Source organism: Bubalus kerabau, chromosome 21 (assembly GCF_029407905.1).
Source record: "Bubalus kerabau isolate K-KA32 ecotype Philippines breed swamp buffalo chromosome 21, PCC_UOA_SB_1v2, whole genome shotgun sequence".
Taxonomy (NCBI): domain Eukaryota; kingdom Metazoa; phylum Chordata; class Mammalia; order Artiodactyla; family Bovidae; genus Bubalus; species Bubalus kerabau.
In genome coordinates, this window is record NC_073644.1 from 40,282,515 (window position 1) to 40,296,033 (window position 13,519).

General features: G+C 53.4%; 1 protein-coding gene across 11 annotated transcripts in view; it reads right to left on the reverse strand.

Annotated features, from left to right (window-relative positions):
* LPIN2 (lipin 2) overlaps nucleotides 1-13,519 on the reverse strand; it is a 375,312-nt gene that overhangs the window by 6,091 nt on the left and 355,702 nt on the right. For 7 of the 11 annotated variants that reach the window (XM_055559214.1, XM_055559223.1, XM_055559217.1 and 4 more), the window contains 12 exons: nucleotides 13,019-13,206; nucleotides 11,456-11,549; nucleotides 11,013-11,082; nucleotides 10,338-10,427; nucleotides 9,646-9,728; nucleotides 8,490-8,634; nucleotides 7,380-7,528; nucleotides 6,607-6,693; nucleotides 5,572-5,724; nucleotides 5,161-5,275; nucleotides 4,506-4,609; nucleotides 1,177-2,142 (listed from right to left, as the gene is read on the reverse strand). In XM_055559214.1, the coding sequence (XP_055415189.1) occupies nucleotides 1,821-2,142; nucleotides 4,506-4,609; nucleotides 5,161-5,275; nucleotides 5,572-5,724; nucleotides 6,607-6,693; nucleotides 7,380-7,528; nucleotides 8,490-8,634; nucleotides 9,646-9,728; nucleotides 10,338-10,427; nucleotides 11,013-11,082; nucleotides 11,456-11,549; nucleotides 13,019-13,206 (1,600 nt within the window). In that variant the 3' untranslated portion in view covers nucleotides 1,177-1,820. Of the gene's footprint in view, nucleotides 1-1,176; nucleotides 2,143-2,273; nucleotides 4,171-4,505; nucleotides 4,610-5,160; nucleotides 5,276-5,571; nucleotides 5,725-6,606; nucleotides 6,694-7,379; nucleotides 7,529-8,489; nucleotides 8,635-9,645; nucleotides 9,729-10,337; nucleotides 10,428-11,012; nucleotides 11,083-11,455; nucleotides 11,550-13,018; nucleotides 13,207-13,519 lie in introns of those variants that run through there. The other 4 variants (XM_055559221.1, XM_055559220.1, XM_055559222.1 and 1 more) reach the window with 3 other exon arrangements.

Consider the following 13,519-nt stretch of genomic DNA (forward strand, 5'->3'; position numbering starts at 1 on the left):
GGAGTCAGCATCTTGAGACAGGAGCGGCTGTCTTTTCATACGGAGAAGAGCAGGCTGGGCTGCACTCAGGCTGAGTGGCTCAGAGAGCTCGCTCTGGAAGTCAGTGGCCCGGCGCTGAGAGCCTTGGAGCAAGACATGTGGACCAGGGTCCTGGACTCAATCAGGCACGAGGTTACGACTTCTGAAATGATGGGGTTGCTGAGAAAAAGGTCAGGGTGCACCTCGAGATAAGTGGTGACAGGACTGGGTTTGCAGTCAGTCAGTCCTGTCTGCAAATGGCCCCATTTAAATGATGAGAAACAAACAAAACCAGCAATGAAGACCGAAAATCAGTGCCAACTGCAATGTGAAGTTACTCCCACGTTAGCACATTCATCTTTCTCAGTGAGCCCGTCATCTTCTGAACTTTTTCACACTGTGCAGTTTGAAAGGAAAGTAGTAGTTGTGATCAGTGACATGCTTGCAGCTGCACACGCACAGACCCACTTCTCACACCCGCTTGCCTCGCCCGTCTCGGCCAGCGGGGAGGGCAGCGCACAGGAGGGAGTCTCTTCCTGATGTGAACCTGTCTGAGTGATTCCCTCCTTTGCCAGAAGGGCACCCCACAGAGCCGCAGTCCCCGCTCCCCGACCTCACGCCCAACCATTCCATCACGAAAACAAGCAGACAAGGTGGGTGCTGTCCCCACATGGAGGCGCGTGCTTGAGGGAATTGGTGGGTTCAGCATGGGCTCAGCTACCCGAGGGGATTAAATAATACATAGGGTGTGGTTTTGGACCCAGATCACTCTGAGTCTCCTGAGAGCTGATGAAATCAGGAGGGCTACGTGCTGTTCACCCAGAGGAAGGGCTTTAATGCAAGGTGGGGTGCCCAGGGTCCTGAGGAGGGCTGGGGGGATGCAGTCGGGAGGATGCCAGGGGGTCACCCCTAGAAATTATGTAGGCATGACTGGATGGCTGCCTGGCAGAACCTACAAAGCAAGGGAGGTTAGTTCCTGCGGGTGGAGCCTCACTTCTGGAGTCAGATCTTATAAAAACAAGCACCAAAAAGAAGCCCTTTCTATACACAAACTTAAGTGTCAGCAGAGATCAAAATGCTAATTTATGGAAATTGGCAACTTCTGGCAAGAGTTTAAAGACAATTTAAATGTCCTCTGAAGGAAAAGGTCAAGACGCATTGAGTTCACATTTGTTTATTGTTGTAACATTTTGTTTTGAACATCAAACACTGCACCAAAATATGAGCCATTTATCTTCAGTTATCTTTGCCATAAAGTAAGTACTGATGTTGACAATTTCTGACAACTCAAGAAACGTATTAGTGGCACTGCTGTGTCTAATAATCAAATGTTGTCATAGACCAAACGTAATGATTAAATTAAAAGAGCAACATTTCCCCTTCCTCTTCCTTTTCCTACCTTTAAAACAAACCCCCAAAAGTAGTTTTCACCTGGAAAGAGCACTTACTTTAAACCAAAACTCAACTTGTCACCGGTTTCATTAAACCCAGCATTCTCTAGGCTCAAGAGTTAACTCAAGGCTTCCCAGAGTTAACTAAGATGATACTCAAAAAGATGACAAAATCCCCTGGGAGAGTCTGTTTTCACCGACCTGCAGACAACGCAAATCCGCCCCTGGCCTGTTCCTTTGGGTCTGGCCAGTACCCCTTAGGACGCACTCCATCTGCAGGGCCATGCGCGGTCGGGGGCACGAACACTTCTGGCTCCGGTGGGTGGCTATCACTCCTGGATTGTCAGCAGCTTTCATCTCACATCACACTAGAAGTTTTTTTCTTTTTCCAGCTGAAAACTAGGCGCTGTCTTACAGCACAGCAGATGTGGTCCTCACATGCAGGGCCGAGCCTGCCCGCTCTGGGCCCTCGAGCATGCCTCCTGAGCCCTGTGGAGACGCAGATGGGAACACCACAGCCGCACGAGCTTCCACGCGTGGAAGGTATACAGTTGGGTGGGATGCAGTCAGGAGGGACAGAAAGAGGGAAGGGGCCACGGCATTCCACTGGCAGAGAGAGTGACCCAGAGGCGGCTCCTGGAGATGTTGCCCACCCCCGAGAGCAGCTAGCGGCCACCGCTCCTTCTTAGCTCTCCTCCTGAGGTCTGTGTACAAACACACCGAGGGCATCTCTCTTTCACAGAAAGAACAAATGTCATTTGTAGCAAATGGCAATGGATTTTCAGCACAAACAATACTTTCATACACTCGAGCGATAGTTGTCACCTACGTTCAGCAAGAGGGGCTCCTTTAAATGAGGAAGAACACTCAGGTTGATCAGCATGGGTACCCAGCGGACCGGTGACACCCGCGGATCAATGTGCAGGGACAAGATGACACTCTAGCGCTGGTGGACACCGGGCAGAGGGGTCGGCCACCCCAGCGCGGGTTCCTGGTCTTGACCCTCTAAGACGCCCCAGTCCCGAGAGGAGAGCTCATCAAGGAAAAGAAACTGTCTCGTGAGAAACTCTATTTAAAGGACAACCAATGAAGGACGAAAGGAAGGCAGGTGTCAAGCTTCTCTGTACCGCAAACGCACACACAAGCCTCTGCGGCTCCAGGGAATGGCCTGCACCGAGCAGAGGGCCAGGCCGCCACCGGCAGCCACGAGATGAAAGACCCTTGGGCAACTATGATGCCACTAACGGGGCAGAACCGCGCACGAGGAACACAACCCAGCTTCCGGACCTGCTGGCCGTGACTAGGTCTTTAAATGATGCATCCCTGAACCGTTTGCGGTGGGAAGGTTTGCCCAGGGGGAAGCATGTCTGGTTTCCCTGGGAACACGGCTTCTGGGCTCTGCCTCCAACATGGCTCAGTGGAGTCCGGGACCTTCAACCCTCCACTCTGGAGAGCAGCCACCCCCGCTTCTCCAGCTCGAGATGAACAGTATTGTGGTGGAGCAAACTGAAAAGAGGAGTACCCCCAAAATACTGCACAGGGAAAGCAAGAGGCGGACCTGAAACCATGGTGGGGGGGAGCGGTGTGCACTGCTCTGCAGTGTTTCACTGGGTCACTCCCCTCTCTCCCTGACTCCGGAAGTGCTCACTGCTTTCTCACCCAAGGCGGGGCTGCATGTGGTCACCACTGGTCTCCAGGGCCTCCTCTCTTAACAGTTCTCTTGATTTTAAGCCCGAGGGGGCTGTCCGCACCAGCTCATCTCTGCAGGCTCGTGCTCACAGCCCTGGAGGGGCGTGTGGACGGGACCCTTCCTGGGTGGCTTGCTCAGCTGCAGGCACGGGGAGGGGCAACAGACACCTTCCCGGGACCTGGCCCAAGCACATGTCTGCATCTCTAGGCCTCCCTGAGAACCGAGTTTCCCTGCTGGCTAACCGACTCCTGCTGCCAAGACCACTCTCACGACGTGACACACATCCTGCAAGACCCACACCTTCCGGTGGGTCCAGGACACAACACGTCCCTGCCAAGGAACGGTCAGGGTGAGGAGGCGATGCTCCTTCCTTCCCCCAAAGCCCCAGGTGGCAGAGCCAGCATCCTGCCTCCATGGAGTAGGAGATGGAGGGAGGAAGGAGCCCACGGGAGAAGTGAGCGGGCGGTTCCGACATCATCAACTGGACCCTGATTCCCTACAGTAAGCCCTCCTCTCAGAGAGAAACACTCTCAACTGCCCAGTGGAAATTAGAACACTTTACTTTGTGCAACATTTGGTCCACTCTTAGCTTCTCTTTTCTTCTTCTTAAATTATGCAATTAAAGGAGCACCGGGCACGCAACTTGACACAGAGCATGTGGGAGGCCCGGCCGGTGACTGGAGCCCGGGCCTCAGGCCCGAGCCCTCGCTGCGCCGGCCGCCAGCACCACACGGCAGCCCTGGGCCCGGAAGGGTGCGGGGCGTGCCCGGCCCGGCAGCTCCCCAGCCTGTCCCTGCCGGCGCCCGGCGGGCAGAGCGTCGTCACACCTGTGGCCAGGAGGGTCCCCGCATCCTCTGTCCAGCAGAAGGCCGGCCGCCTCCCCTGCTGCGGGAGCCGCGATCCAGCCCCCCGCCAGGGCTGCCACCTCAGACCAGGTCCTCCAGGTCCACCTCGGGGATCGGCTCTCGCCAGTAGCAGAAGGAGCTAAACTCTGGGCATGGGAAGGCAGAATTCTGTTCCTTGTTGAGAAGCGGGAACACGTGTTCCACAAGCTCACTCAGCCTGTGGTACCTGGGAGTGGGGAGGACACGTACCACGACTCAGCACCTGACCTGAGGGCACGAGGGAGCAGGCTGCGAAGCCAGGTACTCAGATACCTCAGAAAGGAAGGTCCCAGATGGGTGCCCTCCTTCCCAGGGCTCCACCTCCCTCCTCAGAGTCTAGGCTCCCCAGCCACCCCTCTACAATGGCTGCAGAGCGGGGCACAGCCTGGCAGAGGTGGGGGATGCCCTGGCAGAAGGGGTGAACAGAGCCTGGCAGGGCGGAGGCTTCCAAGGGCGGGCACAGCTCTGACACCTGGGCCCCAGCTGCATGGCGCCAGGGCTGAGAAGAGGGAATGCACTTACGAGGACTTGTTTCCTTTGGTCCTTTCTTGTATCAGCTCGCCCTTGGGGTTCACGGTGAAGATCCTGCAGTCTGGGACACCCACTTGTCTGTAAGCATAGACATCCTGCCACAGAGAACACAGAACAGGGTGGTTACTGAGAAGTTCTCAGGCCCTCTGTGAGCCAGAAGCATCACAGGAAGCAGTGTATGGAGAACACATGGAGTTGGGGCAGCCGCCACCAAGGCTGAGCTTCAGACAGACTCAGACTAAACAAGGAGGCCAACACGCACCGCAGAGGGTGCTCGGGAAGCCAGAGAACGCGGGTGCCAAGGAGACTCCAGGCCCCAGAGTAGGAGAAGGGAAGCGTTCGTGGCTGGGGGGTGGGGGAGAGGCAGTGCTTGGATCTGGGGGGCAGATCCAAGGCTCGGCTTAGAATTCATGGAAATGGAACGAAGGCCCCTGGTCACACACGGGCATCCAGGGCAGGTCTCCACCCCCAGCACCTCCCTGCTGCGGGAGGAATAAAGCTGATGAAGTGAGCACCCACCCAGCACGGGAGACCTCATTGCGCCCACACGCCTGGGGTGAAGATGATGACCCAGCTACACCCTAAAGCACCGTCCTGCGCATGTTTCCTACGCCGCCCGCACGTGCAGCCCGGAGGAGACACCTACATTTGGGCGGTTCCCAAAGGCAGCGTAGAAGGGCTGCTGAGCTGGGGCAAAGAGATTCTTGATGTCGGTCAGACACTCAATCTTGAACTTCTCCGGCTTCTTTTCTATTACTTCCCTAGGAGAAAAACAGAAGTATCACCACCAAATCCAAAATGGCAGTTTTCCCTGGTCTGTGGTCTGAAAACCCACACCCATCCATTTTTCTAAATCCTTTGTAACTGGTATCTTTGTCCATTTCTGCCAGCCTGACTTTTCTCAGCTGTGTCTGACACAGACCAGGTGAGCGGTGTGCGATTTAGAGTAATGTGGAACTCAGACCCAGAAGCTCTGTAATAGATACAGTGCAGCCAGGCCCCGGCCCCCGCGGGCACACACGCGTACACACACATGCACGCACACACACACATGCACCTGTGGAAGGCAGAAAACAGGCTGCTGGGGGACAGCATGAGGGGGCCGCGGGGCAGGATGGTGCCCTTGTCGTTGACCCAGTGCAGGTAGCCGCGGGTCATGTCGGCCATGCCGATGGCGCGGGCCGAGCAGTACAGGAACTTGTAGCCGTTCCTGGAAGAGAACACGTCCTGTTTAGCCCATGTGCTGTTCAGCTAAAGGGAGAAAAATGCGTTTTTTCTTTTTAAAGGTCCAAATAAAGTTCCTCTCATCTCCCATGAAAGTCGAATTCCTAAATTTAATACAAGAATCATCAGGATTATAAAGATCTCACCACTCCATGAAAAACACCATGGAGGAGACGTGATTAGGGATTATGCTAAACTTTCATGTAATAATACCTCTAGAGAAGCCGAATTACAAAACAGACAAAAAACTGGGGGCTGTCTTTAAAGGATGTGCTGTAGATGAAAGAGACAAAGAGTCTTATTTACAAATACAACTTCCAGAATGCAAATCATTCTATAAAACAAGAAGCAAAACTCTACCTGGGTAACTGACATACTCATAATTTTCATATTGGGACATGTCTCAACCTCTGCTTAACACACTGTAGTTCTGCGGATCGATTTAAGTTGGATGTATTGGGATTCCCACAAAGGCCACAGCACTATGTCCTCACAAAAGGTACTTGACGGAGAAGACCGCCTGGCAGATTGATCCCCCCATGCACACATGTGTTACCCCCTTCAAGAAAGACAATTAAAAGTACTCAAAAAAATTGCAAATGATTAAACTACGGCTGCAAACCCAAGCACAGCCGTAACTACCGACACAGGCAGTGCCCGCAACCCGCAGCCCTGTGCGGGAACAAGGGCAGCCTGCCAGGCGCGCGGCTCGTCCCACGGGTGGCGGCTCACACTCTCCCTTGGGGGAGGCTCCAGTGAGGGGTGAGAAAGCAGAGTGAGAAAGCTGGATCACAAACAAGATTTCCTGGGACTACTTCTATAGGTCCAGCAAAATCCCAGCTCACTAACCACAGGGTCAGGCACCTACTCGTTGATGGAATGGTAGAGCTTCGCGATGCCCTGGTGCGTCCAGTCTTTACCCAGCTGCGGAAGAATCTGTCCCAGAGCATCAGACCTGCGAGGGTGGAACCAGGAGGAGGCGTCAGGCACCAAGCACACAAAGCCAAGCGTTTGCCTGTTAGTGAAACACCAGCTTCTGCGACAGCAGCCGCCGGGGGGAGGGAGGGGGCCGGGGAGGGGGGGGCGGGGTGTGACAGCCCACAAGGCGGCTTCCTTGGACTGCGTGAGCACAAGCCGAGGACGTCACCCAGGAGCTTCTGAGAGAGCCACCAGACCCAAGGGCCAGCCCTTCACTCTCAGGAAGCGTTTACAACCACTCGGCCTCCTCTTCTCTAATTGCAACAGCTTCTATTTTTTCCTCCCCATGCCAGAATTTGGAGACCGAATAATTAAATCTTTCCAAGAGTTATTATTATTGTCATTTGGCTGCGCCAAAAGGCTTGCGGGATCCTAGTTCCCCAACCAGGGACTGAATGAATCTGGGCCCTCGCTGGTCAAAGTGCTGGGTCCTAACGTGGCCGCCAGGGGAATTCACCAAAGCTGTTCTGACCTTCTGTTTGTATGGCCCCACCCACCTCCTCCATCCACAGAATGATTCTGTGGGGACTGCACTCAGGACCTCTCAGTGCAAGTAGTTTAAAAAACTCTCCTGATGGTGGCTGGTCACTCAGGTGAGGAAGCCCCTGGCCCTCTGCACACAGAGCTGGGCCATCCTTTTGCCACGCCAGGGCTCCCGCTTACTTGGTTATTGTCCCATCAATGTCGGAAATGATGACCTTGTCGTTCCAGTTCCACAGGTATATGGTCCCTGCACAGCGGCAGGTGCCTTGATACTGGGTTGTGATACTAAACACGACATCATTTGGGCCATCTTGGAGGTTCAGTTTCGCCTTTCATAAAAAGTGTAAGAATCAGCAAAATCAGAGCTTTGAAAATTAAAGGCACTTCACTTTGACAGAATTACATGCAATAATTAAGTCACACTTTCCAAGAAAATGTGGTCAGAGAAACTGCTTAAGATACAATGTTTCAGGATGGGGGACACATGTACACCAGTGGCTGATTCATGTGGATATATGGCAAAACCCACCACAATATTGAAAAGTAATTAGCCTCCAAATAAAATTAATTTTAAAAAGATACAAAGTTACATGAGAAACATCCTAATCTCTCAAAAAAAAGCAAGGAAAAGCAACAGAAAACGGTTTTGGAACAGAATCTGAACACTCCCCAAACTGCTGGTAGGTAGCGTCTCAGGACCCAGCTCTGGGAGGGTGCATCGGGGCTGCACCTGCAGCTCGGGAGCTGGGCTGAGGAACTTCGGCCTGAACTGTGTATACGGTGCCCAGGGGCCCTTCTGACCCCTGCTCCCCGGTCTCCTCCCCGCCCCCCAGGATGCCCTGTGTACCAGAGATCCTCCTCCTTGGGGCACAGCAGGACCAATTCATACTGAACGTGGGTGAAGGTGGAGAAGTGGGAAATTGACAGAAGGGGGAGACTGCATCTAGGTAAGATGTCATTTCCCTCTGGCTGTGGCTCCCATGAGACAGAGTGGGGCCCAGAGCCAGTCTGGACGTGTCGGACTCAGGCTGGAAACACAGGTGCTCTGGTTCACTCCCAGACATGGAGACAGGAGGCCTGGGGGTGAAGGAGGGGAAAGTGCATCCCAGGGGACCCTAGGGGTCCCAGGTGGGGGGCTGCTGCTCTCCTGGACACATGTGGGCATTTACATGGCCATGTGCTGGGCCGCCTGTGAGGTGTGGGGTTGGGCAGACGGAAAGAGAGGCTTGTCAAGGTGACCAGTTACTAAGGCTCATGAGGCTGGACCCACCCAGACCACACGGGACTCACGATCTGGTCTGAGGACAGACGAAGAGACTTCTTATAGGAGGTTGTGCCACTATGGCTTGGGGGTTCTGTGGGGGCGGAGTCCACCTTGATGGACTCTTCCAGTTCCTGGGACCCTTCGTCACTCGATGAGTCATCCTCGGCCGACCTGTCAAACACAGTCTGTTATTGGAGAGGCTGAAGGACGCTTACAGACAACAGCTTTTCATTCAGGATCCGGAGCAGACAGAGAGAGAAGTCCCAGATCCACCCAGGAGGAGACCCAGGGTCCACGTTGCATGATCTACCTCCTCCACGACCAGCTAGGGTCACTCTCCTCCTCCTTTCTTAACTGGCCAGGGTCACTCTCCTGCTATGACTGGCTGTATTCTGCTAGAACCAGTGAATGCTACCGATTCTTGCTCTGCCGATTCTTGTTGAAAGGGGTATGTATGTTTTAAAAGGTACAAATTATAGAAAATACTAACAGTGATTTAAGAAACTAACAAAAAAGATTTTATATAATTCTTTAAAAAGAAGAGGGTAAAGAACAGGAAGATGAACCCAAGACTCAGGGATGGGAAGAGAACAGAAGATGTGATGGAGGAAGGAGCACAGTAGCAGAACCAAGAACAGGCGCATCGTGGTTCCTCCCCTCAGGCAGCCAGTCCACACGTCCAGGGCAGACTCCTCCCAGGAAACCAAAGGGGCCCGCCTCATCTCTAAGGTTCTGTCATGTCTCCTGCTGTGCCTGCCAGCCAGGCAGCAGGGCCCCCGGCACTTCAGATCTTATGATTCCCCAAGACCTGCTTCCCAGAGGCCTGCATGCCAGGGGCACCTGTCTCCACGGCTCCAGAGCAGGAGCAAGGTGCTTAGGAAGCAGCAATGAGTATCCCGACTCTAAGCTCATGATGCGTATATACAAACATAGATGTATTTTTGGCCACACCACATGGCTCGGCTTGCAGGACCTTAGTTTCCTGACCAAGAGTTGAACTCAGGGCCCTGGCAATGAGTCTTGAGTTCTGACCACTGGATCGCCAGGGAATTCCCTAAGCTGATGATATTTTTCAAGAAAAGCAGAAGTTATCTGTTTAACTGAGTGGCACAATGAAGCCACTGACTGTCCACAGAACAAAAACATTTCGGACTCAGAATCATACAGATCTGTCAAGGTCACCTGCCACTGGCTGGCTCCTTGGCGCCTGACGGCCGGTCACTGGGCGGCGGGGCCTCCGCTTTCCCTTCCTTGGCCTCTGGCAGCTGGAAGGAGAGGATGACAGTGGCGATGAGCAGCTCTCGCCCGACCGTCAGGGCAAAAAGCCATCAGTGGCTCCCTCAAGGAATTAGCAAAAGTGCTATCTGAATCCACAAATTAAAAATGCTTAAGAAACCGAGCCTCTAGTTTGAGCCAAAAGGACAGAAACCTGAGAGAGAAGTCATACGCTGTGTGTGTGTGAAAAGCTGCTGCCACCAAGCCAGGGGCGAGGACTATGACAGGCACCAGCTCAGTCACACAACATAAGACACACGGGCCACACCCGCGAGGCCTGGGCAGGGGCCGAGGGCATGTCCCCTCCTCCCAGGGGCAGGGGCAAGCTCTGGGGGTGCGCTTGAGGTCATGGCGCGGCCCCACCCCTCACCAGCCCCGTGCCTGTGGTCCCGTGCCCGGGCCTCCCGCCAGTACACAGGAGTCCACACAGCGGCACCGCCGGGCGGTGGCGAAGGTGACAGGTGACGCACGCGCAGCACCGGTGTCTGACCTGCACGAGTAACTGTTCACACCCGGTGCCGGCTATCGTGATGGAGCACCATGGAGCCCAAATGGGACTTCCCTGTGCTTGGCACTCAGCCCACCTCCAGCTCGGTTACCTGCTTGGTTATGCTCTCCCTCTTACGCCAGAACCACCAGCGGCCAGATTTCTTTGGCATCTTATCCTTGACCCAGGACTCAACTGTGGCCTGAAAACAACGAGCACAGGTTAGTCCAGCATCTCGGGCACAGGGCACTCGACCCCTCTCTACCTTCAGCCAGAGGGCGGTGACGATGCCTTGACCCACCGGCGCCCTCCGTGACGTCAGGCCAGGTGGTCTGGCCCCTCTTAGGGGCAGGTGGGCTGCTCTCCGTTCTCTGCCCTCAAGTTATGAGGACCAATTGATGATGTCACCTTGGTGGACAGATTCCAAGCTTCAGTTTCTACGTAACAGGCTCATTAGCCACAAGCTGAAGGACCCACACTGATGCCACACTTCCGGGGGCATCTTTCCATATTAATGGGAGGAAATGTTTTTATCCTATATTTAAATAACAATCAGTGAAATCTCGCAATCTTGACACACGATCAGAAACTGGTATGAGTATCTAGTAAAAATGACGGCTACGGCAGCCCAGCCAATTGCCTAGATTTCTGGGCATGAGATAATTTGACTGATGGTATTAACTTTATAATATTAAGTAAAACTGAACAGCACCCAGTTCAGAGACATGCACACATGGATTCTCAAAGCGCCGTGTGCTGCAGACATTTCTGGGGAGCAACAACTCACCTTGGGCAGGCTCTTCTGGAAGACCTGAAGGCTGAGGACCATGGGGGCCGCCAGCGCCCAGCTGTAGTAACTGTGAGAGCAAAGCCAGGCAAGACCGTCAGAGAGGACAGGGCGGGAGAGGAAGCAGAATGCCATAACAAAGTCCTTATTCTTTCCAATGAAGATGTGATCAGCTCAGCTTCTTGCCACATAAGCAATCTTTGCTTCAAGCCAAACTTCTCCAAGCAGAGAAGTAGCACAACGTGTAAAACAGAGCAGCATTTCAAGCCTCACTGAAAATAAAGCTGAAGCTTCACTCCAAAGTCGCTGCCCATTTAGCTCATTTATAGGAAATGGCATAGTGAGAAAGAATATAATAGTTAAAAACTATATAGCACTTAGGGAAAGAAAAATCTGCAAGAATACTTAATGATTATAAACAATGAAAGAGCAAGAGTACTTACCGGTTATATATCCGTATCACAAGGTTGGGATTGTCTATGAGTCCAGGGTTTTCTGCAAATTCATGGTACGTAATGATGTGCTCCATGAATTTCTCTGTAAGGTAAGATAATTATCATCTGGTTAGAGATTACACGAATAAACATCCACCTGAGCTTATTACAATACTCTCTTCATACTGAAGTGACTACAGGATCAAAAAAGTACTTCAAAACAAACAAAAAAAAAAACAGGAGAAAGGGATAAGCTAGGGACTTTGAGGCAAACAGATGACAGATGTGAGAGGGAGGGAGATATGAAGGCCCGGGTTCACACACACTCAACTCCATAAGCAGCTAAAACTGCTGAGTTTCATTCTCACAAGCAGGCGTGAAACCCTTGACTGGCGGGCAACTTTTAACAGCATAACCGGGGAACGTTCCTGGGGTCTTACAGCCGCGAGTGCACAAGTGCCGCTACGTGAGAAAACAACCCAAGCATCTTACAGTGCTTGGAGGGAGAGACCCAGCACAGCAGAGTCTGGCTGAGGGTCTCAAGAAGAAACAAATCCGAGTTCCTGCAGAACAGGTGAGGGTCAAGCGTGACTTTCTGTCCCGTTCCCAGAGGCGATCCTCTCATTCAGAGCAAACTCCAACAACAGAGCAAACTCTCACTGGGGTTGTTCCTCCTGGTCATCTGTGTCCTGTTTACTTGCCATTTAGTCTTTTAAGTATAAATTTTACAGTTTTGCATAAACTGTATGTCCCCTCCTCCACCTCTATTTTTAAAGGGAGGGCTTAAAAGGATTATAACGTGACCTAATTTCATCCCTAGAAGGAACCACTGGCCATAACACACTCAATTTCCTGCAAAAAGTAAACAGAATTAAGAAGTGGAAAAGTGATCACCCCATGACCCCAAGAAGAAGAGGATTTAGGGAGTTCCAGCGAAGAGGCCCAGGGCAACCCAGCCTGCCACACACACAAGACAAAAGATGACGTTAGTCAGAAAATCTTTCCTTAGAGGAAAATCCATCAAGGGCCACCAGCCAAACTGAGAAAACATGAAGAGTTCAGTTTACAAAAGACCAGAAAGGCCAAAGAACTGGCTGGGACAGTCGGACACACAGGTGCTCAAGTCCCGCAGGGTTGTTGGAACCAGCCCTGCTAAGCAACCCCTTCTCGTGAGTGACTTGACTCTCCTGGGCCAACTCTCAGACAGAGTAACCCCTTCTACTTTTCCCAGAAAGACCACTCAGCAGACAGCTTTGGCAACGTGAGGCCCTCCTCTCGTGTCTCAGGCTCGGGGCTGCCAGGTCCCAGCCTGACAATTATTCCCGCAACTTCACAGAAGAGAAGGCGGCCGGGGCTGAGCTAACCCCGGGCACCCAATACATGGGGCCGCCCGAGGACCCGTCCCCAGGCCCACAGCCCTCCACCCACTGACACGCGGGGTCACCCCAACACGCACCTAAATCAGGGGCGAAGAGTCTGATGTCCAGGGGAGACCCTGCCACCTCCATGAGACCCCAGGGCTGCGTTCCCGGCACAGCTCACCACCCAGCGCGGACGAGGCTGCCCACCCACCTTTGGAGATCTCTCCATTCTCGCTGAGGCCGCCGCACAGTGACAGGGTGACATCGGGCAGGTCCATGGCGGAGTCCGAGAGGCACTCGGTGCCGCTGTCGGCCGCCGCGCTGCCCACTGACTGGGGGGACTGGGAGCCGGACAGCGTGTCGGACTCGGGCCACTGCCGGGAGCCGGGCTCTGACTCACTGTGGGGAGAAATGCAGTGGCCATCACACCCCTGCCCTGAGCCTGACAGCCAAGCTCAGGGCTCCCTGCCCCGGACGCAGCTTCGCTTAGGCGGTGTTCAGACCCCTATCCTGGACGACACCGAGACAACCCAACAGCACTGCTGTGGAATTAACTGAACACAGTGAACACGCACACACCACTCACTCACAGCCACACGAACCATCAGCGATGGCCATTCTGACTTACATGAGAGTTACAAGCATTAATTTACATGACAAAAATGACAAGGTAAGAAAACCCTGATGTCTGGAAACCTGATTTTAACTTCCT